Raw genomic sequence first — 25360 nt, 5'->3', positions numbered from 1 at the left:
TTAAAAACAAATATTTAATATTTTAAACAACTCAGTTATACAGGAAAGACTTTTAAATACATACTGTATTTGTTAAGCTAATCATTTTACAAAGCTGGCAAAGTACAGAAAATGGTTCTGTGAAATGAAATGAAAAGCATCACTTGGGAAATTTTCTTCAGTTTTCCATCTTAATAGCTGATGATACTACACAGACTTGTGCGATGTCATCATATTCATATGTTCTCTTTAAGAAGGTATCTGTGAGTCTTAAGCCGGACACGCTCTATTGAGAGAAAGAAAACAAGCCCAAGTTTTCACTTATTTGTAAACAAAAAGATATAATGATTACGGGTTAACAGACTCCAAATATAGAAATTATTTAAGAGAGCATACTTGCAGTCCTTGTACTGAAGACAGTAGTGTAAGGGCAAGGCAGAGAGAGGAACTTGGACATAGTTTTCCAAGCTGCCTTCCTGAGATGCCACACCAGTGGATAGAATTGGTATTGCACATTTCCAAAACTAGATCCATGGTCCTTTCACTGCTGGAGCAATCAGAAAATAGGAATAAATCTCGTTCCTTACACAAAAGAAATACTTTAAGAAAGACACTAATGGTAAATGAACTTGGTTTTTGGTGTTTTTTTGGTTTTGTTTTTGTTTCTAGGAGAATGAATGCCCCAAGGACTGCCAAAAGAACAAATTGGAATGTTTTGGAGAAAGTACAGCCAGAGTACTCTTTGTTGGCAAAGCTTCGTCTCACAGACTTCGGGCATATTGTTAAGTGATATTATTCCTTGGAGAGGGTCATCATGCTTGAAAAGGTAGAGGGTTGGCAAAAGAGAAGACCCTTAACCAGAAGGAATGACCCAGTGACCACTGAATGGGATCAAGTATGTCAGAAATGATGAGGAAGGCACAGGATAGAGCAGGGTTCAAATGTGCAGAGGGTTGCTATGAGTCATACTTAACTTGACAGCACCTAACAACAGAAGAATAAAAACCAGAAACAACAGAAAAGCTATTGTATCATATTCTTTTTAGGCTAGAATGGAAAAAAAAAAGAAAGCAGATGGCATCTTTAAGCCTGCCTAAGTTGGTCATCTGGTTATAGTACTAAGCACTGCTAAGGCCTATCATGTTTCTGTTATGAATTTTTCCTAATTCTGACAAACTGAGCCTGGCCTACTGCCTCTGATAATAATCTGTATGCTCCTTCAGTATTACTAAGATAATCAGATAACTTGGAAAATGACAAAACTCATAAAATTAAGTGTGTCTTTATCTTCATGGTAGCTAACTCAAATGCTTGGTAGGTGCTATAGACCAGGTTGGGCCCACTGACTTTTCTTTTTAAAGTTCACAAAATTCCAGTGTATTTATATTAGGGGAAGATAATAAACCATTTGGAAACTAAAATTCAAGAAACAAGTGCTTTCTTAAAACCTCTTATTGAATCACTAAACAGAAACAGAATTTACTTTTTACAGTATTTTGCTGGTTTTGAATAACTGACGTGCTATGCTTCAAAAAAGACAAGCATGCAAAAAATACCACACAAGCCCTTTATGCACTGGGTTTGTAATATATCTTTAGTGTTTACTGAGCCCCTATGAAGTGGCAGGCTTTGTATACACAGGGCTGGGTAAAACATGATTCCGTCTGTTGGAGAATTTATAATCTAGTAAAGATTAGGGAGCTCTGGTGGCCTAGAGGTAACGAGTTGTGCTGGCAGCCCAAAGGTAAATAGTTTGAAACCACCGTGGGAGCGAAAGGGCAACCTCCTCCTGTGTGAGTAACAGCCTCTGGAAACTCAATGAAAGGTCAGCGATGGTCAGTTTCAATTCAAAGGTATGCAACAACAATGAAGACTAATAATTAAAACAATATACATGCCATTAAAAAATGAATGTTAGAATCTGCTCTGACAAATGACAAAGGATTTTGGGGGATTATGGAGCTTTATAAAGAGCTCTGGGTTTAGTGGTAAGGAACTGCACTACCAAGGTGAAGGCACTGTGTTGTCTGAATCCACCAGCTCTTCTGCTGGAGAAAGATAGGCAGTCTCCTCCCATGCAATTTACTGATTCAGAAAACCTGCTGGAGGGTCAGCTAGGAGTTGGTTCTAACTCAAGGGTACACAACAGGTAGTTTACAGAGAAAGTAGGAATTTAAGGATTAATATATATATCCTTAATAAAAACCAGGATGTGCATGAGATTGAAAAGGATTATTATATTTAGGCTATGGAGGCTGGAATTAATTCATTACTGTTGTTGTTTTTGATTGCCTTTGAGTCAAGCACAACTCATAGCGACCCTATGAACAAAAGGCCTGAAGCCTTTCTATAACTATCATCATTTATCAAAGTTCATCTAGTTTCCAGAGGCATCTTGTTTAGGAAGTGGATGCCTCTCCTGTAGCATTACCAAAATGTTTCAACTAATAATATATACTAAGAAGTAATAAAAGGTATAGCAAAAGTGAGATTTAATAATGGGATTTTCTACCTTCTGAGATCTGTGTTCATCTGATGGTTATATTATGCTCTCTGTTTATGAGAAAGTATATTTTCCATTCTCTCATGGAAGAGCCCTGTAGTAAGTACAATAGGTAAGTGCGTGGATGCTAACCATTTGGTCAACAGTTTGAACTTACCAGGCCCTCAGCAGGAAGACAAAATGTAGACTGTGGGGTTAAGAGTTATGGTCTTAGAAACCGTTTGGAGCAATTCTTTGTCCTATAAGGCCTCCAATGAGCCAAATCAACCTGATAGCAACCAGGTTAGTTTTAGGCTTCTTATCCCTTAAATTTAAATTCATAACCAGTTTTTTGTTTTTTCCAATTACAGATACAAATTAGAAGCTATATTATTCTAAATCTATAGTGTATTTTCCATTAGTTATGATTTAGCAAACTCGAGCAAAGAGGTAAACAACAAAAAGAGCATGGATTTTGAAGTCAAATATATCTGGATTTAAATTTTCACCCCATCTTTGCTCATTCTGTAGGCTTGAATAAGGTACCTAACCTTCCTCAGTGGTTTTTTTTTTTTATGCATACAATGCGAATGTAATGCATAAGCGAAATAAAATATTAAAATTATCTAATTAGTATAAGTTTCTATCACACTGGTACCAGGTAAAGAGTATTATATCATTCAACATCAGAGAAGGCTATATGCTAACAGGAAACATAAAAGGTGGTAGTGTATTTAAAAGATTTTAAAACTCTCTTTTAAGTAGATGGTGAGGAAAGGACAGACATGCACAAACACTGCCATTACCTGCAGTTTGTTATTTTACAGGTTATATGAAAAGGTTCTTCTAGGTTCACAGTATCTGGGATTGCCTCCAAAGACAACCTAACATCTCCATAACCTGGAGCCTAAGAGAGAGAGAGTGTGAGACAGTTACTGTGTTTATAAAGCCCTTCAATTGTAATACAGCAAAGCTCAATAACTGCTGAGTTTCCAAACTGATGCTCTGAAAAACACTTCTCATTCATCTCCCTGTTCCACATTCTAACCTCTATAGTTCCGACACCCTAAGAATACTATTGCAAGCGCTAACAATTTATTTTTACCCTAATAAGTTCAGTAAGAATGATCTGCAGCAATCAATACTGGCAGGAAAAACTGATTTGAACTTGTTTTATAAAGTAAAGACATAGTATGGATAAATTAACATTTGAGTATTTTTTATCTAAGACTAGTTTTCTGTCTAGAGATCAATGAAGTTACCAGTCTTTTATCTCATATTTGTTAATAATACCTTTTGTAGTTTTACTTTTTAGTGACAGACTTTGAAAAATTTAAATGGTTATAATCATCTTCCCACACCCTCAATCAAAGTTCTTGTCCAGACTCACCATTCTTTGAAGCTGGCTGGTCTGTAACCTTCCTCTTTCACCTAGATTTGTTTTCCACACTATATCCAATTTTCCAATAACTGTAACTCCTTTAATGATGCCTGCTTTTTCTGCAAACTCTTTCTTGGGCTTTAGGCAGTATAAGTACTGACGTGTATCCATTGGCTGCAAATAAGCTCTTGAACCAAATGTAGATATGCTGAGAGGAATGAAAAGAGACAGATGACGAAAAATCTCTAGTGCCTTTCTAACAAAGAAAAGGAAACCACGCCTGTGAATGTTCTTTTTCAACAAGAAATTGATTATTAATTATCTAAAGATCTAGAATCTTGGCACCAGCAGCCAGGAAATCAAAAAACGTATTGCGATGGGAAAGTTGGCTGTTAGGGACCTCTCCAAAGTACTAAAGAGCAATGGTGTCTCTCTGGAGACTAAGGTACGCCTGATACAGGCCATGGTCTTTGCAATCACTTGTTATGCATCAGAGAGTTGTACAATAACTAGGGAGGATAGAAGGAGAATTGATGCCTTTGAGCTGTGGTGCTGGAGAAGAGTATTGAATGTACCATAGACTGCTAGGAAAACAGATTCATCCTGGAGAGGGTTAAACCGGGCTGCTCCTTGGAGGTAAGGATTCTGAGGCTTCGTCTGACATACTTTGGACATGTTGTAAGGAGGGACCGGTCCTTGGAGAGGACATCATGCTTGGGAGGGTGGAGGGACGGTGCAGGGGGGAAGGCTCTCTATGAGGTGGATTGATTCAGTGACTGGGGTAATTGGGATGGGTATATCGGAGACAGTGTGACTGGCAGAAGACAGAGCAGAGTTTAGGGCTTTTGTACATAGAGTCGCTATGAGTTGCAAGCGACTCAAAGGCACAAAGCAACAACAAAGATCTAGAATAGAACAGGTCAGTGATTTCAACATTAAGAAAAATTTCTTGAATTGTAATTTTTATTTTTTTAATTGACTGACATGAAGAATCTTTAGGTTCTTTATAATAGAACTAAGAGAATTAGATACTACTTTTCCTTCTTATGAATACTGAAATCTAACCGACATCTACTTATTTGTCCTGATTTATATGTGCACTATCATTTCACACCAAAAATAAAATCATCTACTCCTATGGCAACTACTTTTGGTGTTAAAATAGTGTTTCTTTTTAAGACTCACTACCACCCTTTATTTAATTTCTTCACTATTCCTATCCACTGCTTGGAGCTCTAGTGGCCCCGTACCTCGAATTTTGTGCTACTAGTCAATATGACGCATGATTCCAGTGGCCTGAATCCACCAGCTATTCTAAGACTAGTAGTCTCTTCTTGTTAAGATTCACACTTTTGGAAACCTGATGGTGGGCTGCTGCTACTCAGAACTATCTCAATGGCAATGAGTATCAATGGCAATGAGTACAGTTTTCATCTCTTACTTTCATCAAATTATTGTGCACATTAAAATATCAAGTGCTTCAAGTGGTATAACAGAAAATGGAGAGGGCTATGAGTCCTATTTTTATGGTAATAACTGAAGTATTGATATAATGCTATTGAATGAAATAAATATAAACTACCTAGGAGTAATGGATGTGAAAAAGCCATTATCTCTTTCAAAACAAAGACAAAAACAAACACTTCATCTCTAGTATTTACCTTTCTCCAACTTGGCTGACAGAATTTAATTCTGCTACATTGTACATTATAGATGGCTCCAAGGAAACCTTCTCCATGAACATGGGTGAATTTGTAATATTCTGAATCTGGGCTTCAAGAAATACTTCATCAGTCTGAGGATACGAAAAAAAAGATACCCACCCAAGTGTGATGGTATTTTAAGTATTTACCTCAACAACAATACCTGATCTATGTGAAGAAAAAAATATTAATCACAAATGTGATTAGTTCATGCCTGCAAATCAAAGTTATCATAATAATTAATGCAAGAAAAGCAGTCTTCATACCGATATAATTAATAAGGAGCAAAGTGAAGTGTTAGTCAATTGACACCCTGCCAAACAATGGATGGGGGATAACTGTAATATACATAACGTGAAAAAATTTAACTTTCATTCACATATATATCTTTCAGTAAATCATGAAAATGCTAAAACGTGCTCTATTTAAGTATACTTGTGCACCAATAATTTTGTGATGTGTTATAATGCAAGATAATTGGGTCTTTAGATATTTTACAGGTTATATGAAAAGGTTCTTCTAGATAATATACTAGTACTGTGACTGTTATTTTATAGCATTTCGTTTTTTAATTGAAATAATTTGAGAATAGTCATTAGTTTCTTCATTCATGTTCAGTGTGTATTTAGGGTTAGAAAAGAATATATAAACTATACCTGGCAATCTTCTTTGTTTTTAAATCAAACACAGGTTAATTTGTAGCCTTGTTGTGTGCTGTTAAACTTGGAACTGACTTAAAGCTGCCCCTACAGAGGTTTTTCAGAAGCGGTAAATCACATGGGACAATAATGATCATCCTTCTTCCTCAGAGCAGCTGGTGGATCTGAACCACAGCCTTTGGAATTGCAGCGTAGCTCCTATGAGTACCACTTGGCCGCCAGAGTTTCCTATTTGTAGCCTTAGTGATTACAATTTTAGTAATACTGATGCTATTTCAACAGCATTTTATTCAACAAAATTTAATTTTGTACACATTTTTAATTCCCTACTTATGTTATAGCTTGCCTCCAGAAACCCTATGAACTTAGAGAAATGATGAAAGTTATACAATTGTTCAGGTCTGTCTTTCATAGGGTTGCTATGAGTCGTCTACAACTCGATGGCACTTAACAACATAACAACAACAACAACTTATGTTAAATATCTTTTTATTGCTTATTAATTATTATTATTTTTTTTCTTCATGGAATTAAAGAGTTAGCAGACTAGCTGGGGTCATCTTTGAAAAAAAAAGAAATATGATTTAATAAAAGTATTCAAGAATATTTTATTGAAAATGTCCATAAAAAGAAAAATGTAGAAATAAAATTTTGCATGTGATAAAAATTTGATCTATATGAGCTTTCGAGGGAACTCTGGTGGCCTAGTGGCAAGAAGCTGTGCTGCAATCCCACAGGCATGTAGTTTGAGGCCACCAGCTACTCTCTCCTCCCATGTGATTAACTGCCTCTGAAAATCCGCAGGAGGGTTAAGCTATGAGTCAGTGCTTACTCAACGGTACACAGCAGCAGCAACAACAACAACAACATGAACTTTCTAAGTATTAGAGTTAGGGTACTGGAAATTATTTATAAAAATAAAATGAAAGTACAATGTATTACTTAAGATTAAAAAAAAAGATATTTTTAGTCCCTGATATATGTGCTTAAATGAAAATACTCATTTGATCAATTTGAAAGGCATGTACAATTCAAAGCATTATTCTGTTCCTTTTTCTCAAAAAAAAAAGTAGGTAAATATATCCCATCAATCCATTGCTTTAAAAATAAAAATACCTCCCAAAAAACAACCACAGACCCATATTTCAATTTAAACAACGTAACTGTCTGCATAGGGAGAATTTAGAATGGAAGAAAAACAAGCAGCATAATGGAAAACAAAGTTAGTTTGAATAGTTAGTATAATTTCACGTTTGAAAAATTATCAGTGCTAAGGTGATGAGGCAGTTAAATGTGGAATGAATGCCATACAAACAAATGCTATCGATGTTAAACAGAAATATGAAAATATAATTTTAGCCAAATACAGAAAATCTGCTTTTCTTCTGTGGATTGTTGTTAAAAGGCACACCAGTAACTGACTCAAACCAAAATCACTATGTATTTAAAGATAGATTTTAAATATACATAGCAGACTTAATGAACGGAAGAACAACAAAAGTGTAATTCTTCAATATCAAGAGTATTACTCTTTCAATATAGCATGGTATTCAAAGTTTCAACAGTTACTAAGCCTCTTTTAAAAAACAGCGAAATAAGTTTCAATATGGTAATTTAACATTTGATGTCTTTTACCCTAAAGGCAGATAATACAGTATGAAAAACTATATAAAAATGATATATAGCCTTTTTAAGTCATATTGGTGGTATTCATAACTAAATTTGTTTTTCCATTATGGTTTGGAGAGAGATTAATTAGGCAGGGTCAATTAAGTGGTCAGTAAGAAGAGCATATAAATTTATAATAAAAAATCAAATTACCACAGAACTGAGGTCACTCTAATGGAAAAATAAAAAAGAAAAATTAGAAAAATCAGAGATAAATGTTAAGAAAAAAGAATAACTAATTTAAAATAAAATGCATTTATGCATTTTTTTAATGTTTACTAAACAAGACAGCATTAGTGAACAAGAAAGTAAACAGAAAGCAACACAAATATGAGAAAACATTTCTCTAATAAGGTGGAACAGCTGAAGTTAAATGACAATGGTTTAGAGAAAAGAAATCTAGCTGAATACTTAAACAGGAGCAAATTCTTAACGGCACACCTTGGAGGAGAGAGGTCTTATTCAGCCTTTTCAAGTTCTAAAATTTTGTTACCTCTATTTTAATGCTTCATAAATCATTTAGGATGATGAACACAGACACTATTCAACCACATTCAACCACAGTGTAGAAGAGATCTACACTGCCTGGCTGTTAGCTGCCAAGTAAGTAGATTCTGACTCATGGGGACCTCAGATGACCAAAGGAGAACAAACCCCAAAAGGGTTATAAGCTTTTGGAAGTAGAAAACCAGACCTACCTTCCCTGGTATCTCTGGGTGGACTGGAACTGCCAAACTTATTGCTAGTGTTCTGGTACTTAACTGTTCAGCTTCTCCTAAACTGTCTAATAATAAAATTATTAGAATAATAGGGTCCTATTAACTACCAGGAGAATCTTCAATTCCAAGTATCACACTTAAGACATACTAATCTTAAAGTACTTATTTTTTAAGAGTCATTTTATTACTTCCTTTATCAGACATGTGGCTAGAAATAATTTTTAATATATCAGTTCCTACGAATAATGATTATATTGGATCTGTTTTAAGCTGTAGTTATATCTTATCAATCTCTTCACTAGATGTAAGTTTCATGAGAATTGAAGAGATGTACATTTTACATTTATTTCTCCTGAGTACATGGCAGAAGAATTTTTGACTGATTGAGCGTTTGAATTCTTCTTTCTAATGGCACCAATCTTCCTGCAAGGATTCCTTATCTTGGAAGGTTACAACAAAGCTGCTAAGGAGATTCCCGCCCCCCCCCCCAGGTGGTTTATGTATTAGAAATTGTATGAAAAATATGTTTCAGACAAATGTGAGGTTAATAATATAGTTGTGCAAGGACTATATGCATCTCTTACTGATGCTATGCAGTGTACTGACTTCTATAACCTACCAGAAAGTCTAGTTTTGTCATGCTTCTGAATAAATAGTAACTGAGCAGTAAGACTTAATAAGAAATCCTTAATATCATTTCTTTTCTCTTGATTTTTAGAAAAGATACCTGTTTTTTTTTCAAAAAGTTCAGAATTCGATTTAAACAATCTGGGCTAAAATTTTTTGCAAAGTTAAAATTAAGAAGTGTACTTATATATAATGTTAGCCAAAAAGCCAGCAAATTATAGTTACTGATTATTAAAACATAAATATCATATGGAAATAGAGGCTGGAAGATAGCATGGATTTCATTAATCAATAACCTGCAAGAATGGCAAAATAGTAAGTTTCCTAGCCCCTATTTTCTTTTTGGGAGTATTTCACTGTGATTTTGTATCTATATCTGTCTGTCTGTCTATCTATCTATCATCTATCTTTCCATCCATCATCTATGTCTACATCTGTATCTATATATCAGCTTGCAAATCTTCCTCTCAGAGCATTACAAAATGACTTGACCATTATCTAATGTATCACTGTATTTTCAACAAAAAGATTGAAAACTACTTAATTAATATATCTTTCTAGGAGTCCATTAAAGGAAAAACAATCTATAACATCACTTTTATTTGCTAACCTATCTATTCTAATGGGAGCTCTCCTGGCTTAATGATAAGGTGTTGTGCTGCCAAACCAAGTCAAGCAGTTCGAATCCACTAGCTGCTCCATAGTAGAAAGATAGGCAATCTCTTCCTGTGCAATTTACAGGCTCTGAAAGATACTGGAGAGTCCTGATATGAATTGGATCCAACTTGATGTTACATAAAAATACAACATGTGCTCTAACAGAATAGTTAATATTCTCATCTAATAGTACAGATTGAAACTTTTCCATCAAGTGATAGATTATATAAAACCCACCAGATTGAATTACAACTAATATTAGTCAAAAGTAACAATTTAACTAAATATGTGGAATAAATATATAGTAGTCCAAAATTTTCCTCCTCTGCAAAGAGCAATGACAACACTGAATATTTATTGCTCTCCTAAATGAGTCTATTTCTCAACAAATGTTTCCTCTTTACTATATACTCAATATAGCATGTGCATTAACAAACTTTCTCCTCTGCCTTCATTGTTCTGCCACTTCTATTTCCAGTATTACTCCTTCCAGATTTAACGACAGTTCCCCTCCTCTTCTATGAAATTTTTTCTGATTACTCCAAGATCTTTTCTCCAATGTTGCTGTAACACAACTGTTTATATCATTTCATTTTAGATTTACTTTATACTATCTTATGGGCAGAATACGGAGTGATTCAGGAAGAATCAAAAGAAGCTCAAGTACACTGTTATCAAGAAAAATTGGCTGACAAAGAAGAATTTCACGAAACAACATATGATCAAGAAATAATGGTAATGATGGAAGAAGTTCAAGCTGCTCTGAAGGAATTGGTAAAGATCCAGGAATGGATGGAATACCAATTGACATATTTCAACAAACAGGCTGCACTGGATGTGCTCACCAGTTTGTGCCAAGAAAATGGAGGATGACTGCCTGGCCAAATGACTGGAAGAGACCCATATTTATTCTCAATTCAAAAAAGGGTGATACAACAGTGTGGAAATTACTGAACAATATCACATGCAAGCAAAATATGTTCAAGATTATCCAGAAATGACTGGAATAAATAGCTCACTGACAGAAATAACAGAAATACAAGTCAGTTTTAGAAGTCTTGGTACTTGAGACATTATCATCAATGTCTGATGAATACTGGCTGTTAGCAAAGAGTATCAGAGCAATGTTTATCTGTGTGTCATTGACTATGGAAAGGTATTTGACTGTGGGGATAAAATAAATTGTGGCTAACCTTGAAAAGAAGGAGAATCCCAGAACATTTGATTGTGGTCCTGTGAAACCTATACTTGGACCAGGAAAGAGACCTCAGACAGAGACAGAAAATATTACCTGGTTCAAAATCAGGGAAGGAGTGTGTCAGGTATGTGTGCTGTCTCCATACTTTTTCAATCGGTATGCAGAAGAGATCATTTGGAAGGATGGACTTTCAATAAAGGAGGAATGTAGCATCAGGATTGGAGGAAGACTTACCTAACAACCTGCTTTATGCAGATGATACAACCTTGCTCTCCTGAACTGAGAAGGACCTGAAGCATTTGCTTCAGAGATGGTAAAATATGTATTGAAGCTCAATATAAAAAACATAGATTCTTACCACTGGCACAATGGGCAAAATCAGTACTCTTGGCTTAGCAGTCAGGAAATCAAAAGACAAACTGGATAAGGGAAATCTGCTGTCAGGGACCTCTCCAAAGTGCTTAAAAGCAATGATATTAGTCTATAGAGAATAAGGTACACCTTATCCCGGCCCTGGTCTTTGTAATTATTTGCTATCATAAGATAGCTAGACAGTGACTAAGGATGACAGAAGAAGAACTGATACCTTTGAGCTGTGATGCTGGAGAAGACAGCATTGGACATACCATGGACTCTCAAGAGAACAAACAGTTCTGTCTTGGAGAGGGTGAAACCAAAATACTCCTTAGAGGCAAGGATTTTGAAGAACTATCTCATGTACTCTGGACCCATGGCCAGAAAGAACTAGTCCTTGGAGAAGGATATCATGCTTAGAAGGATAGAGGGAAGTGCAGGAGAGGAAGACTCTGGATAAGATGTACTGACACAATTGGATGTGGGTAGGTGTGTTAGAGATAGACTAGCTCACATAGGGCAGGGTTCAGAGCTATTGTACATAGGATTGCTATAAGTAGAGCAGGTAACTTGATGGCACATAACAGCAATAACAACAACATATACTATTCCAAGTGGTTTTGTTATTTTATGAATATTTTTTCTTTTCTCCTACTAAGCCGTTACAGTAGGGTAGGCTTCTTATCTTACATATCTTAGTATTTATTTCCAGTTTTATATAAATGGTATACAAAGTAAAAACCTCATAATAAATCATGCTGCAAATTTCTGATTTTGACTGGGATTTAAAGTGGTAAAGATACCATTTTCTTTTTTAGAATACTTCATTTGGCTATCTTTGAATTTACATCATTTTTGGAAGGGAAGACAGTGAGTTTCAAGCAATCTGATTTTTCTAGAGCTCTATAAGACAAGATGAAACTGAATATTCTAAAAGAAAACCAATTAATAAAACCCTTTTCCTATGGCAAATTGTTTTTATTTATTTTATAAAAAAGACAGATTATTATTAATTTTTAGTGTTACTTCTCTATTTTAATCACATTTGTTTCTCTTCCAGGAGGTCATTCAACAAAGACATTAACCTAACTCTCTCTAACATACTGTTGTCTTTCCAGGATAAAGAACTTAATGTGCTAAGCTTTACTTTTTAATATGTTGTTGTTGTTGTTATGTGCCGTCAAGTCATTTACAAGTCATAGTGACCCTATGAACAACAGCCCTAAACCCTGCTCTAGCCTGTGCCAATCGCACTACCTCTGACACACCCATCCCAATTATATTTACATGTAAATATGAAATCTATTTTACAGAGTTACATCTATGTCAATTTTTCTAATACTCTGAACATGATAAATATTCAACAAATTGTTATTTTTAAATAGTAGCAACAACCATTAAATGCAATTCTATTACATGGTGTTAAGGGCTTACTGTTCCAGATGGCTTCCCTGTCCATTAATTTACTTTGCCATATGGATAGGTGGGAATATATAAGTAGGGTGGGTGTATTAGCCTAGTCCCAAAGGGAATGGCTAGTCTCACCAATCCACAAGGTTACTGGCTAGTCTAGCCATTAAATGGATCTAACAACAGAATTAAAGAAACCTCACAACCAGTGAAAAAGAATCAAGAGAATGGAATGTGTCCTTCAGGACCAGAGAGTCTTGTGCTGGCCAGACTAGGGTCTACAGGAGCTATAGTGACAGCACCAACAGTGGAGGATCAGAGACCTGACATGACAGAAGACCCTGGGACTGCTATGCAAATAAACCACAGCCAAGAGCCCTTTGTCCAAGTTTGTTGGAGGGGAGAGCCATAACTGACAGGACAGAGAGTTTTGTAAAAACTTGGTCTAAAGCCGCAGACTCAAAGCTGAGGCACCTGCGAGCACATTTCAGAACTGTCCCAACTACTCTGTTACAAAGCTGGATTATAACCTTTTGACTTCCCCAATATGGTTCTGTGTAGTCTGAGCTATTGCATTGGATTTTGGGCCCAGAAAGCAGTACGATTAGTGGCTGGTTGAGTAGAAAGAGGTCTGGGAGCATGGGGGACATGCTGATCTCATGGGAAATGGTTTTGTGGTGTTGCTGTTAATGGGGGCAGTTCGCCTTTTTGAAGTTGATAAAGGTCAGATATTGCTGTTCCCACATGGCCCTTGCTCTTTTTACATATTATCATCATTCAACAAAAGAAAAAGCCACATAAAATTAACACTAAAAATACACATCAAGAAACAATGATTCATGAAGGTTAAATACATAGTCAATTAAAGGACACCAATAATTAAAATTATTCACCCTTGATTGAACATTCTCGAATTTTTTTACAAAGGACAAAATTATAGCAGTTAATTTCATTATACAAGAAAGTGAATTATTTGCATTTTTAATACAATAAAATTTTGTTTAATTTAAAATCTAGTAATGTACAATACTTACCTCTGCATTGTAAAATTTTGTTTTCACATCCAGTGGTTTGAGGACCTAGTTGAATAAAGTATATCAATTAGAAGAGATTTTAGTTAAACTGAACATCAATTATTTTCCAAGTCTGTGGTATTTCACAGTAAAAATGTTCACACAAAAAGGAACTTCTTTATTTTAAAAATTATTAAAAATCTTTAACATAAGTGTGTTGTAATACAGCAATGGAAATTTTTCTGATATTTTTCTTTCATTTACAGGAAATTATACCTAGTATTATATCGATCATCAGTCTATAAATATGTATCGCATTCTCCCCATCCCTACTTCTGTCTCTCATCTATTACTACCTGCCGCCTAGGTACACATGTAATCTCAATATAAAGGATTTTAATCATTATGGGTCTTGATCAAAAGTGCACATGCAATTTCAGCAAGCCTCAAGAATTGTGGTACACTCAACAACAAGGTATCTCTCTTTGAAATAATTTCTTAGAAATCTGATACTATTTCCCTTAAATTTTCTATTTTGTGTGTTTTCTCAAGGCATGAAAAGCAAACTATTAGTGGTTTGAATAAAAATCTTCTAATTTCATTATAATAAAATTCACTGATTTATTTAAATTTTCATTGCTTTTTAAAAATGCATTTTAGTCTGGTTTCAGATTACTAATAATATGAAAAGATGCACGGGTGGGGTAAGAGTTATGTTGGTTTTTAAACCCACCCATGTTTGTCCAAGGGAGAAAAAAGACCTGGTGATCTTCTCCCAAATACATCACAGCCTTGGAAATATGATAGTGGAGTTTGTTGCTGTTAGGTGGCGGAGACTTGACTCCAACTCACAGTGAGTCTACGCATAACAGATCAAAACTCTGCAATTTTGGACAACTTTACACTCATTTTTTCAGGTTGCCTACTCGTCCAGTTGTTAGGATTTTTGTGTTCCTGATATTGAGGTGTAATCTATGTAGCTACAGTCTCCGATATTCTTTAGCAGGTAATTCAAACATTCTTCACTTTCAGCAAGTTATAATCACCTTTCCAATAGAAATTATTAACGAGTCTTTCTCCAATCCTGATGATAAATTCTTCTTCACCTAGTTCAGCGACACTGAATATTTACTCAGCATATTAATTCTGATGAATACCTTTGCTAACTGTAAAAGGAAAGATGCAAAGTAGGGATAGCTGAGTCTGACTTATAATCGCTTCACAAAGGGGAACTTTCCACATCAATAATATCCAGAGCAGCAAATAGACAGCTACTAGGTCAGACATGCCATGCTCTATGCTCCTGCCCCTACTTCTACCAATCATATAGGTTTGATTGGATATTTGTTATTAACTCACAGACTTTACTCACTGTTGTGACACCAAGAGAGGGGTTTATTAGGGAAATAGGTTGGGGAGTGGAAGAGGCAAAGAAAATCTCACAATTCAAGCCCAGGTTTAGTCAGGCAGTCCCAAGTCAGATTAATATCAAAACACAATTCCTTGATTAGTAAAAGTCTTGGTTTCAGTTCAGCAGTTTGCCTCAGAGAATTTATAAGTCAGCTTCTCCTTCAATCATGATAAATCTTTAACTGCAGCCTTTATCTCTGGGCTCCTCTGGTTACACCTTGTCACAATTTCTCTACAACAATTCCACAGTCTCTCCACCATTAACACCAGGATCTCACTCTCATCTGGCTCTCACCTGGGACTTGCTCCAGTCTCCTTCAATTCTTGCTGCTTAATGTGGAAAACTCTCATATCCTAGTCCCACAGCTGTTGATGATTTGCAAGACCATCTGTCTGTAGTTAAGGCAGCTGGAGAACAGAGGGGGCCAAGGTAATGGCTAAAAAAGCCAACACTGCACTAAGATTAAACCCTGCAATATGCCCGCAAACACCTGCTTATTGGGCACTGAACAGATTTAGCATGAGCACAATGAAGTGTTCTAGAATTCTCATTCTTATCAATGTGATCTATAAATTTTTATGATCCAAACAGTTGAATGTTTTTGGTTCATCACTAAGACAAAAGTAAACATTTTTTTCTGGTGTTCTTAGTTTTTAGCCAAGACCATTTAACATTAGCAATAATATCCCTCGTTCATGGCTCCTTCTGAATCCAGCTGGTTTTTCTGGCAGTTCCTTGTCAATATACTATTCAGTTGTTTTTGAAAAATCTTCAGCAAGATTTTTCTTTCATGTGCTATTAATGATAATTTTATACTTTACACATTCTATTGGATCACCTTTTTGGGGAGAATGGGAACAAATATGCATTTCTTCTACTTGCCTGGCAAGGTAGCTAGCTGTCTTGCAAATTTCTTCGCATAGCTACCAAGTATACCCCAGGCTGCATCTGTTGAAACACCTTGATTGGCATTCCTTCAATTTGCTTTTTGCCAATACCTTGCAACTTGGGACTTTTTATTTTAGCACTATTGGTTCTTAATCATATACTACTTCTTGAAGTTGTTCTCTTTTATGCTGTATTATGATTATGATGGATAAAATAACAAGTTATAAGCTTACCCAAGGCTGCATCTGTTGAAACACCTCTATTGGCATTCCTTCAATTTGCTTTTTGCTAATATCTTGCAACTTGGACTTCTTATTTTAGCACAATTGGTTATTAACCATATACTACTTTTTAAAATCATTCTATTTTGTGCTATATTATGATTATGATGGGTAAAATAACAAGTTATATGACAAATCACAAAATATTAATCTGTTTATTTGGACCTTGTATTCACTGAAATAAATACAAATAATTGGATAATGCTGGGAGAAGGGATCTAAAATCAACTGACTAAGGTCATATTTATTACCTGAAACTTGAAGAATTTTCTAAAATACATCTTTTCTCCATTCTGAGTTGTATAACTGACGGCACACACCAATCTGAAAGAGAAAGATCTTTTAATGATTTTCAATCACTGAAAATGATTTTATTTCTTAACAGTAAATTTAAAAGACCTTTTTACCCACAGATTTTAAAACAATTTGTACCACTACTATAAAATTCACAAGGCTGAAGCAGCTGTGGATATAGTTTCAAGTTAAATAAATCTCAGGTTTCTAAAATGATGGAAACTGATTTTATAGAAGGAAGCACTATTTAGAAAGATGAAATGTATCCAGTACAAATTCCAGAAGAACAAAATAAAACCCATTATTCCTGATTAGATTTCAACACAGAGACTAAAGGAGAGAATAAACATGAAGCACAAAGTTTGTAATACAACTATATAAATTAGTAGACAACAGAGATAACTTTAAAAAGATTCTAGGAAAGAGAAGATTTCTTAGCATAAGAGCAAAGGAAAGGAAAAAACTATTAAATTAGTCTACATTGTTGTTGTTGTTGTTATGTGCCGTCGAGTCGCTTGCGCCTCATAGCAACCCTATGTACAACAGCCCTAAACCCTGCTTTATCCTGTGCCAATCTCATTGCCTCTGACACATCCATCCCGATTACCCCAGTCACTGAATCAATCCACCTCATAGAGGGTCTTCTCCTCCTGTGCCGTCCCTCCACTCTGCCCAGCATGATGTCCCTCTCCAAAGACCTGTCTCTCCTTACAACATGTCCAAAGTATGTCAGGTGAAGCCCCAGAATCCTTGCCTCCAAGCAGCAGCCTGGTTTAACCCTCTCTAGGATGAATCTATTTGTTTTCTTGGCAGTCCATGGTACATTCAGTACTATTCTCCAGCACCACAGCTCAGAGGCGTCAATTCTCCTTCTATCCTCCCTAGTCATTGTCCAACTCTCTGATGCATAACAAGTGACTGAAAAAACCATGGCCTGTATCAGGTGCACCTTAATCTCCAGAGAGACACCGTTGCTCTTGAGTACTTTAGAGAGGTCCCTAATGGCAGACTTTCCCATCGCAATACGTTTTTTTATTTCCTGGCTACTGGTGCCAAGAGTGTTGACCGTGGAGCCGAGCAAACTGAAGCTGTGAACAATCTCAATCTCTTCACCATCCATTCATCCTAGTCTACATAGAAATTAAAAAACTCATTGCTGTTAAGTGAGAACAGACTTACAGTTGACCTTCCAGTGGGTTTTCAGAGGCTATAACCATCATGGCAAGGGACTCTCCATCTTTCTCCCATTGAAGCTGCTGGTGGATTCAAACCACCTTTGAGTTAGTAGTACAACTCCCTATAGACTATGCCATGAGAGCTCCTTCTAAAATTACATGTATTAAAATATAACATTAAAGAGTATACAGAAGAGATAAAGAAGGACATGAAAGCGAGGATGCAACAACAACAGAAGAAAATTCTGTTAATAGGATGAGATAATTAATTTGTTAAATACTTATATGGAGAGAGAGGAGACACATTTGGCCGTGATGGCCTGTCTCAGGTTGTGTAGACCTAGACCTGGCTAAAGTCTTATCCGCAGAAGATGTATGAATAAGACCTTCTTTTTAAAAATAGAAATTGTAAGTAGCTTACACATCTCTCTATTCAATAAAAGATTTCCATAGAGAGACTAAGAATTCCACTATTTATAAAAAGAATTGAGAAAGTAAAATAGCAGTATGATAACTTTAAATAGGAACATTTAGGTACATATCTGAAATGCAAAAATGATTACTTTTAAAAGAAAAGTGAAGATGGAGAAAAAGTGATAAATTACATAGTTAAGAACTTAAAGATTTTGTGACAAAACGGGATGAGGAAGTAGAAAGTGAAATTACATCAGTTAGCAGAAATTTTCCCAATTGATGCTCCAGTAAAAAGAAAAGTAGATTATACTCAAACACATAAACTGACAGATGTACAGAATTTAAAACTTATTTCCATGTTTTCTTAATTTGGTTTGTATTTGATTGTTAGGACAGAGTATGTGTGTGTGTGTGTGTGTGTGTGTGTGTGTGTGTGTATATACAGGAAAACACAGAACTTAAAACTCGATTTAATAAATGTTATGAACATTAGTAACATTTAAGAAATAAGAGATATTCTTTCAGATAGATTGTTTTAAATGCTTGTATGACTTTTTTTTTTAACAAATAAATAAACCAACCCAAAACATTTAATTTATACTTTATATCTGGTAAGGATATAAAGAGGGAAAATAAAATTTCCTTTTGAAATAGCAGCACAGACTTAAAAATGGAAAGAAAACAAAAATCTGAAATAGAGATATATGCAACTAAATCTTTGTTAAAAAGTAAATCTCTCACTTTAAAGACTAAGGTATGTCTGACGTAAGCCATAGTAGTTCTAATTACCTCACATCATGTTAAACCTGGGCAATTCATTAGGAACACTGAAGATGAAATTATGCCTTTGCATAATGGTGCTGGTAAAGAACATGAATGTACAGTCAACTACCAGAAAAAAAACACCTCTTTGACAGAGTATAGCCAGAATGCTCCTTAGACTTGAGAAATGTATTCTGGATGTCTAATCAGGAAGAAGCAGTCCCTGGAGATTTGGCAAAGTAGAAGGCCAGCAAAAAGGAGGAATCCTCAATTAGATGGACTCACAAAGTGATTGGAGCAATGGGCTTAAACACTGCAACAACTGTGATGAAGGTGAAAGATCAGTGATCGTCTTTGTTGTAGGCAGGTTGGCTATGAGTTGAAACCAACTTAACAGCATATACCCAAACAAAAGTCAAAGCCTTTCAAAACGAATAAAAGTAATCCTTACATGTGTGTTCCAATTTCCTTTACTTCATGGTGTATGACGTCATCAATACAACAATCAGGTTTAAGTTCAGCAACAGCAGCATTCGAGGCTGAAAGATTTAAACGCTGAGAACTTGTCTGAAGATCAGCCTTTAAAAGGAAGGGAAAAAAAATCTCTAAATAAAATTGGTTAATCTAAAGGAAATGGGTGGGTACTGGCAGTCAGGAATTAGCAAGCTGGGATGAAAGGAGAGCAAAAGTCTCTGCACAAACCTTTCTGTAGTAGAGCCAACACTTGACATGGCAATGGCTCCTACCAACCAGGAAATGAGGAGAACCCCATACATGTTGCAAACAAACAATAACAACTAAACTCAACTGAACTTAAATTATAAATACAACCACACTGTGGGGAATGGAAGGAAATAAACTAACATTAGTTTGGAGAAGAAGATAATGACTGTGTGAAAGGGTAAAGATGAAAAGAACCAACCATACATAATGTTATACTCTAATAAGTACATGTATCTTTCACAAGGATGTTAGCAATTTTGAAGCCACGGTCTACGTGCTAAAAAAAAGTAAGAATTCAAAGCAAAAGAAAACATGTATGAATGAGTAAATAAAAGATCAATTTCTTAGTGAATTTTAAATTAAATCACAATTTTTAAAAAAGAGTAAGAATTCAAAGAAATTGAAATATGCTTACAGGATTTATTCTGTATGCACACACGGAAACACCTCTTTAGTCTTAAGGATAGTGAAACTTTGTCTCATATCTCACATTTTTCAGGCATGTTGTCAGGAGGGGGTCAATTTGCTAAGAAAGGCGGATGGTCAGAGAATGGGAGAAAGACCGCCAACAACGAAAGAATGGGCTCAAGCATATCAGAGAAAGTGAGGATAGTAAATGATAGGACAAAGTTCAGATGTGTTGTTCACAGTATTGTTATGAGTCTTATGCAACTTGATGGCACCTAATAACTACAACAACAAAGGGAAACAATTTTATATACTGGGGAAAAAAATGGCTTGAAGTTTGGTATCACAAAAAAGTCCCCGAAGAAAAAAAGCCTGACTGAATCCTGCCCTTGCCTGTACTTTTTGTTCTACTGAAAGGTCACCAGGTTGTCTTCAACCTTCCAACCATCTGCAGTCATGTTTTGAAACGGAAATTTAGAAAGCCTCACTTTGAGGAAGAATGAAATGATTAGCAAATCTGGGTGAAAGAAAAATCACTTACATGGCAAGATTAATTTTGGTCAGGAACTTTTTAAAAGTGACTGTAGTTTTGTAAGAAAATCTTAAAACCAAACCAAGTTGTCTGTTATACTAAGAATAAAGATAAAATAGATAACAGATGACTATTTTCTCATCTTGTATGAAGGAAAGGGCAAAGGCAAGAATGAAATCTGGACTTGGAGTTACAGGCATCAGGAGGAATACATTGTTATTGTTATGTGCCAGGGAGTCAACTACAACTCACAGCGATCCTATGCACAATAGCTTTATCCTGAGCCAATCTCACTGTCTCTGGTACATCTAATGTCTTTTACTCCAGCTGTGCCAATCCATCTCATCTGAGGTCTTCCTCTCTTGCACTGTGTCTCCTACCATTCCAAGCATGATAGCCTTCACCAAGACTGGTCCCTCCTGGCTACATGCCCCAAGTATGTGAGATGGAATCAAATTCCCTGCCTTCAAGGAGCAGCTTAGTTTCAATCTTTCCAGAACAGACCTGTTTGTTCTTTTTGTGGTCCATGGTATGTTCAATACTCTTCTCCAGTACCACAACTCAAAGGCATCAATTCTTGTCATTTGTGGCCATTGCCCAGCTTTCTGATGCAAAGCAAGTAACTGCAAAGACCATTGTGTGAACCAAGAGCACACACTAGTTCCTTGCTCTTTAGTACTGTAGAGTTCCCTGACAGCATATTTTTCTAATGCAGTTTGCCTTCTGATTTCCTGACTGCTAGTGCCAAGAGTGTTACAGAACTAAGCAAGCAGAAATTGTTAACAATCTCACTCTCTATTACTATACTGCCAACTGGCCCTATGGTGAGAATCTTCATTTTCTTGATGTTGAGCTTCAAATTATATAGCAAACTACAGTTCTTACCCTCTGCAGCAGATGTTTTGTACCCTCCTCAGTTTCAGCAAGTAAGGTTGTGTTATCTGCATAAGAATCTGTATAATGCAGATTGTTGATGAGTCTTCCACTAATCTGGATGCCGCATCTCATATAGTCCAGCCTCTCAAATGATCTGTTCTGCATACAGATTGAATATGTATGGAGATAAGACACATCCCTGATCACTCTTTTTCTGACTTTGAACCATGTAGTGTTTCCTTGCTCTATTCTGACGACAGCCTCCTTGTCCAACTATAGGTTTCACAAGAGCACAAGGAGGTGTTTTGGGATTCCCATTCTTTTCAAGCTTTGGCACAATTTGTTGTGATCCACACATTCAAATGTCTCTGCACAGTCCATGAAACACAAATAGACATTCTTCTGGTACTCTCTGCTTCAGTCAAGATTCATTTAACATTCACAATGATGCCCCTAGTGCTTCTAAGCCTAGCTTGTATTTCTGGTAGTTAGTTTATCTATGTACTGTTCCAGTTGCTTTTGGAAAATCTTCAACAGGATTTTGCTTGTGTGTGATATTAGTGATATTGCTTTATAAGTGCCACACTCTGTTGATAATTTTTTTTTTTAATGGGAATAAATATGTATCTCCTCCAGTCAGTTGGCCACACAGTTGTCCTCCAGATTTCTTGGCACAGCCTGGTGAGCACTTCCAGGGTTGCATCTGTTTGTTGAAATACATCAGTTGGTATTCAATCAATTCTTGGGCCTTGTTTTTTTGTTTGTTTTTTTTAAATTTCTTCAGAGTAGCTTGAATTTCCTCCTACATAACCATTGCCTCTTAAAGAGAAGTTGTTTCATGAAATATTTCTATGTCAGCTAGTTCTTTTTGGTACAGATTCTGTGTACTTCTTCCATCTTCTTTTCATGCTTCCTGGATCATTCAATATTTGGCCTATAGCATCCTTAAGTATTGCTTGAATTTGTTCTTCAGTTCCATTAGCTTAAGAAATGCTGAGCGAGTTTGATCTTTTTGATTATCCAACTCTAGCTCTCTGCATATTTCATTACAATACTTTGCTTTGTCTTGCCTAGTTGCCCTTTGAAATAATCTTTCCACGCCTCAACTTCTTGATGTCTTCCTTTTGCTTTGGCTTCTCAGCATTATAATGTAATATTCCATCTCTTCTGACATCTCTCTAGGTCTTTTCTTCCTCCTTTGTCTATGTAATGACTTTTTGCATTCTTCACAGATAAGTGTATTTTCTTTTTCTGGATAATATTCATGATATTCATCCACAGTTCATCTGGTCTTCGCTCAGTAGTGTTCAAGGCTTCAAATATGCTCCTGAGATGGTTTTTTAATTCAAGTGGCTTTTTAATTCAAGGTCAAATTTTGGTCTTACGTATTTAATTTTATTAGCTTCAGTTTGAACTTGCTTATTAATAGGTTACTGTCTGTTCCACAATGAGCTCCTGTCCTAGTTTTCACAGCTAATACTGAGCTTCTCCAATGATTCGTTCCACAGATGTAATCAATCTGACCAGTAGGTGATGTCCCTAAATATAGTTGCCATTTATGTTTCTTATCAAAGGTATTTGCAATGAATATATCACTGACTATACAAAACTCTACCATTTTATCTCCAGGTATAGAGTATTACAGAAACATGTATGCATGTATGTGTTAGTGTTAACACCACAAGATAAATAACCGTTCAAAACAATGTTAAATGAGACTAATTAATTTGTAGACCAGAAAAAAGTCACCAAATAAGAAAATACTATCTTGTTTAAATTAGCACCCTTCTTCTCCCCAAGTCCAGCTGTGGGTCAGGTATCACTGAGTTATTCCAAATCATGGTGCTTCTACGAACAACAGTAAAAAGCCCTGACCAATCCTGCACCATACTTACAATCTTCATCGTACTTAAGCTCACTGTTGAAGCACTTGTGTTAATTCAACTCACTGGGCATACTTTTCTCCTTTAATGACTCTCCACTTTTCCAAAGAAAAATAAAGCAATAGCTTGGGTTAGGTACATACATCTTAATATTTGTGGTAGTAAGGGTTTATTGTTCTATCTTGCTGTCAACTGAAATTGTATCTTATGTTGTTAGTTGGTATGTGCCAACAAGTTGCTTGTGTCTCATAGCGACCCTCTGTACAATAGCCCTGAAACCTGCTCTATCCTGTGTCAACTTTACTGTCTCTGACACACCTACCCTCATTACCTCAGTCACTGAATCAATCCATCTCATTGATGGTCTCCTTCTCTTTCTCTGTCCCTCCACCCTTCCAAGCATAAAATCCCTCAAGGACTGGTCCCTCCTTCCAACATGCCCAAAGTATGTCAGATAAAGCCTCAGAATCCTTGCCTCTAAGGAGCAGCCTGGTTTTACCCTCTCCAGGACGAACCTGTTCGTTCCACTGGCAGTTCATGGTTTATCGAACACTCTTCTCCAACATCACAGTTCAAAGGTAGCAATTATCTTTCTTTCATCTCTAATCATTGTCTAGCTCTCTGATACAACTGCGAAGACTATGGCCTGGACTAGGTGCACCTTAGTCTCCAGATTGATGTCATTGCTTTTCAGTCCTGGAGAGGTCCTGGCCAGATAACTTTCCAAATGAAATTCGTCTCTTGATTTCCTGGCTACTGGTACCAAGAGAATTGATTGTGGAGCCAAGCAAACTAAAGCTGTTAACAATCTCAATCTCTTCACCATCCATCCTGATGCTGCCAACTGGCTCAATGGTGAGAATCTTTGTTTTCTTGGCTTCAATCCTTGACCCTCTACAGCAAGAGCTTCAGGTCCTCAGTTTCAATCAAGGTTGTGTCAATTGTATAATGCAGATTGTTGATGAGTCTTCCTCCATTCCTGAAGCCACATTCCTCCTCATACAGCCCAGACTCCCAGATGATCTGTTCTACAAACAGATTGAAAATGTATGGACACAGGTTACATCCCTGGAGTACACCCTTCCCAATTTTGAACCATGCAGTGTTTCCTTGCTCTGTTCTGATGACTGCCTCCTGTTCCAAGTATAGGTTTCGCATAAGCACAATCAAATATTCTAGGATTCCCATTCTTTTCAGAGTCAGCTACACTTTGTTGTGATCCACACAGTCAAATGCCCTTGCACAATCAATGAAACAAAGATAGACATTCCTCTGGTACTCTACTTTCAGTCAAGATCCATCTAACATTAACTATAATATCTCTATTACCACAGCCTCTTCTTAGCCCTGCATGCACATCTGGCAGTTCTCCAGTCGTTTTGGATAATTTTCAGTAGAATCTTCTTTGCATGTGATATTAATGATATTTGTTCGATAATTTCCACACTCTGTCACCTTTCTTTGAAATGGGAAAAAATATAGATCTCTTTCAGTTTGCGAGGTGATTGTCGTCCAGATTTCTTGCCACAACTTAGTGAGCACATCCAATGCAGCTTCTGTTTGTTGAACTATGTCAACTGGTATGCTGTTAATTCCTTGGGCTTTGTTTTTTGCCAATTCTTTCAGAGCAGCTTGAACATATTCCTTCATCACCACAAGCTCATATGTTGTTTCATTAAATTCTTCTGTGTCAGCCAATTGCTTTTGGTATAGTGATTCTGTATACTCATTCTATCTTCTTTTAATGCTTCCTGGACCATTTAATATTCTGCTCTAAGCATCCTTAAAAGTATTCCAACTCATCCCAATACAAATACCAATTTCATTCTTCAATGAGATGGAAAAGGCAATCTCCAGCTTCAT

At 36.1% G+C, this 25360-nt stretch overlaps 1 protein-coding gene across 4 annotated transcripts in view; it reads right to left on the bottom strand.

Annotated features, from left to right (window-relative positions):
- TRAPPC13 (trafficking protein particle complex 13) overlaps positions 1-25360 on the bottom strand; it is a 50754-nt gene continuing 25394 nt past the window's right edge. The window contains exons 5-13 of one of the 4 annotated variants that reach the window (XM_006899368.1): positions 19527-19654; positions 16682-16754; positions 13872-13916; positions 8026-8043; positions 5504-5637; positions 3852-4050; positions 3268-3368; positions 376-523; positions 158-265 (exon numbers count right to left, since the gene is read on the bottom strand). In XM_006899368.1, the coding sequence (XP_006899430.1) occupies positions 158-265; positions 376-523; positions 3268-3368; positions 3852-4050; positions 5504-5637; positions 8026-8043; positions 13872-13916; positions 16682-16754; positions 19527-19654 (954 nt within the window). Of the gene's footprint in view, positions 266-375; positions 527-3267; positions 3369-3851; positions 4051-5503; positions 5638-8025; positions 8044-13871; positions 13917-16681; positions 16755-19526; positions 19655-25360 lie in introns of all 4 variants that reach the window. The other 3 variants (XM_006899370.1, XM_006899369.1, XM_006899371.1) reach the window with 3 other exon arrangements.

The sequence above is a fragment of the Elephantulus edwardii genome, unplaced genomic scaffold (genome assembly GCF_000299155.1).
Source record: "Elephantulus edwardii isolate Elephantulus edwardi_28Jun2011 unplaced genomic scaffold, EleEdw1.0 scaffold00254, whole genome shotgun sequence".
Lineage (NCBI taxonomy): Eukaryota > Metazoa > Chordata > Mammalia > Macroscelidea > Macroscelididae > Elephantulus > Elephantulus edwardii.
Note: the sequence above shows the minus strand (reverse complement) of the source record. Positions and strands in the feature narration are given on the sequence as shown.